This window comes from Colobus angolensis, unplaced genomic scaffold, assembly GCF_000951035.1.
Source record: "Colobus angolensis palliatus isolate OR3802 unplaced genomic scaffold, Cang.pa_1.0 Scaffold55, whole genome shotgun sequence".
Taxonomy (NCBI): Eukaryota; Metazoa; Chordata; class Mammalia; order Primates; family Cercopithecidae; genus Colobus; species Colobus angolensis.
In genome coordinates, this window is record NW_012119043.1 from 5382872 (window position 1) to 5386185 (window position 3314).

General features: G+C 44.6%; 1 protein-coding gene across 1 annotated transcript in view; it reads right to left on the reverse strand.

Moving 5' to 3' along the window:
- The window catches only part of USP7 (ubiquitin specific peptidase 7 (herpes virus-associated)), a 75319-nt gene that overhangs the window by 35764 nt on the left and 36241 nt on the right, over positions 1 to 3314 (reverse strand). The window contains exon 2 of the mRNA XM_011961382.1: positions 3100 to 3204. Coding sequence (XP_011816772.1) covers positions 3100 to 3204 — 105 coding nt within the window. The remainder of the gene's footprint in view (positions 1 to 3099; positions 3205 to 3314) is intronic.

A 3314-nucleotide genomic window follows, 5' to 3' on the forward strand; every position in this document is an offset into this window, starting at 1 on the left:
GGGAGGGAGGGAGGGAAAAAAGGAAAAAGAAAAAAAAAAAGTACGTTAAAGAAAAACACAACACTTCAGATTTTTGAATCAGAAAGGTTGGTATGAAATTTCCCCAAATGTGCTGTTGCAGTGATTTTAGCTAACTTCTTCATTCTAATACAAGTTCTTGCAAGTCCTCGTCAATCCCCACAAATTAGTCTCATGGAGAACAACATTCTAAATCTAGATCCATCTAGATCTTCAGAGGCCATATTTGCTCTAAAACGTCCTCGGTGGCTCACACTTGTAGTCCCAGTACTTTGGGAGGCCAAGGCAGGTGGATCACCGGAGGTCAGGAGTTCAAGACCAGCTGGCCAACATGGTGAAACTCCGTCTCTACTAAAAATACAAAAAGTAGCCAGGCGTGGTGGCATGTGCCTGTAATCCCAGCTACTCGGGAGGCTGAGGCAGGAGAATCGCAAAAACCCAGGAGGTAGAGGTTACAGTGAGCTGAGATCTCATCACTGCACTCTAGCCTGGGTGACACAGCAAGAACCTATCTCAAAATAAAATAAAATAAAACTTCCTTGGGCCAAGTGCAATGGGTCATGCCCATAATCCCAACACACTGGGAGGCCAAGAAAGGAGAACTGCTTGAGCCCAGAAGTTCTAGACCAGCCTGGGCAACATAGAGAGATCCAGTCACTACAAACAATTAGTCACACATGGCGGTATACACTTGTAGTCCCAGCTACTCAGGAGACTGCGGTTGCAGTAAGCGGTGATCATACCACTGCACTCCAGCCTGGGTGACAGAGCAAGACTGTTATCTCAAAATAAATAAAATAAAATAAAGTAACTTCCTTGGACATCTCACGAAAAACAGTGAATGAGGAACTAAAAGTATAGAACGAGTAGATATAGTAAAAAATAATTCTGATACTTGCCCATAATTCTATGTTAACAGGTTTTTAAAGTAAGTTCTCTTCCTCAACTATACAGGTCTCCCATCGCTATGTCAATAGCTACTTAACTTCTTACACAGGAAATGTCCCTTACTAAGAAGCCTTCTGTGCAAATCAATCAAGTCTCTGATAGTTTGGCAACAGACAAGACTTCTAATGAGATGCTTCCCAGATTGTGTGTCCTAGGTCTGAAATGGACACTCAACACTCAAGTAAACAGGACACTCAAAAAAAGGGGAGCTCTGAAGTCCAGATTCTTGGGGCATCATCAACAAAAACTTTTGGAGAAGCAATTTATGTCGCTTCTGATATGACAACCCTGAGACATACAATGGTAAATGAAGCTTGTTTAGCCAAGTACATCTATAACTTCCTAGAATTCTGTGCATTTTTCACAACACACTTATCCCCTGAAGAAGAGGGTTGCACAACTCATACTGCAGCTGGAAAATGCTGCCCTCAGCTACAAGTTCTTCTCCCACAGTCAGGACCACCTCCCTCCCATGCACTTTGCCATCAGAAAGATATTACATGCTGGGTCTTTCAATGGCAACCATAGTTCCAAACCAAGGAAAGGTGCTACTAAAGAGTCCTCAACCTTCTTGGATTATACGCTCTTTCCATCAAGGAGGTCACAAGGAGGACATTTCCACTTTTAGGTCCTACGGTGTGGCACCACTGTCTACTAATTTAGTGAAATGTACCTCAAAAGGAAGGAGATTTTTACCCATACTTATGTCCTCGTAAGTCATTCTCCCCAGGAGACACTTGTCAATGTCTAGAGACATGTCATGACTGCAAGTGGGGGGCAGTGGCCATGGGCATCCTGGAATGCACAGGACAGCCTCCCACAACCAAGAATTATCCAAGATGCCAAGAGAAGCTGAGAAGCTCCACCCTATATCTATGTCTCCTCCCAAGACCTCCCCCCTAAAAAAAACAAAACACAGTAGGGAAATGTTGGAACAGATTGCTCTGTGGGAACTAGACTGGGAATGCTTCGATAGGGCAGGGCCTGTCACTGCTCCACAAGTGGCTGGAATTGATCCCAAACGCACACCTGGCGCCTCAGACCTGGCCATTCCTTCCCAAATGCGCTCACTAAACCACTTGCGGCATCTCTAATGTCTGAAGTAAAACCTCCAAAAGCCCAACAACCAGCGAGACCACACCCACACCATTGCCCTTGTCTACGGTGGAAAGCGCACTCCACAGGTAACAAAGCAGCGGGTTTAGACCACGCCTCTTTACCTTCCTCAGATATTGCCTCAGCCAGCTGCCAGGGGTAAACCGCACTGTGAGAGAACTCTCAACTACGGCTGCAGTTTCTCATGGAGGCTGAACTTTTGGCAGGAGGTCTGAACAGCAGTCCTTCTGGTGGTGCAGCCCGTGACTGATGGTTTCTTTCAACTGCCCCGTTACTCCCCTGGGAAGGACACAACCCTCATGAGGATTGATGGACATGCTTTTTGACAGAACATGGTTTCATATTACACTCAAGACTCCAGGGGCTGCATACTGCAATTATGGCTGCTCCTTACTCACAAGTGTGACCTTACAAATGCTGAGGTCACTAATGTGATAAATTTAAAGAAGGAATGGTTTTTGGAAGAAAAAAACTGATCTACACAAAAAAAAGTCCATGCACATACATATGAGTGTGCTTTCTCACAGAGAAGCTACAGACCAAAACTCAGTGAGGGAGAATGAAGGCCAAGGCTTGAATCGGATTTCATCCCTAACAGGAGTGGGGAGGGATTCTCAGCTATCATCAACTGATATACACCCTGCAATGAGAATGCAATGGAAAGCCAAGTTCCAATGTCTGCACGTATCTTGCTGCAAACAAACAGGAAGGAGAGTAAGACATGCTTGTTGTTCCCAATACTAGCAGTGGCTGGAGACCTGCAGGCGTGAGTAAATACCCACCTATTACATTTAAACCTACATTACACCTCCTCACCTACACTAGGGAGACTCTACTTACCTGGAAATGGTGTAGGCCATCTTGAAACTCACAACCCAAACAAGATTTTCCTCAGTTACAGCCTCCTGAAAACTAGCTATACTCAAGCTCACAAGTACCCAAGGAAAAAACATGGATCTGAATCTGTTTTCTCACAGGTTTCCACCCACTGCGAGGAGGCGAACGACAGGCACTTACCATCCTCCATGTCCTCCTCCGTGTTGTTATGTCCATCACTCAGGGCCACATTCCCATTGATCACAGGGTTCTGAGTAATTCTTGGTGGGTCATCTGTATCTCCAGCTTTAAAGAAGAAAACAGAAATTCCATGGGTTTCACATTCATGGCTTTAATGGAATAAGCAAAATATAAACTTATACTTTTGATATTGCCTAATCATTAATAAATTCCAA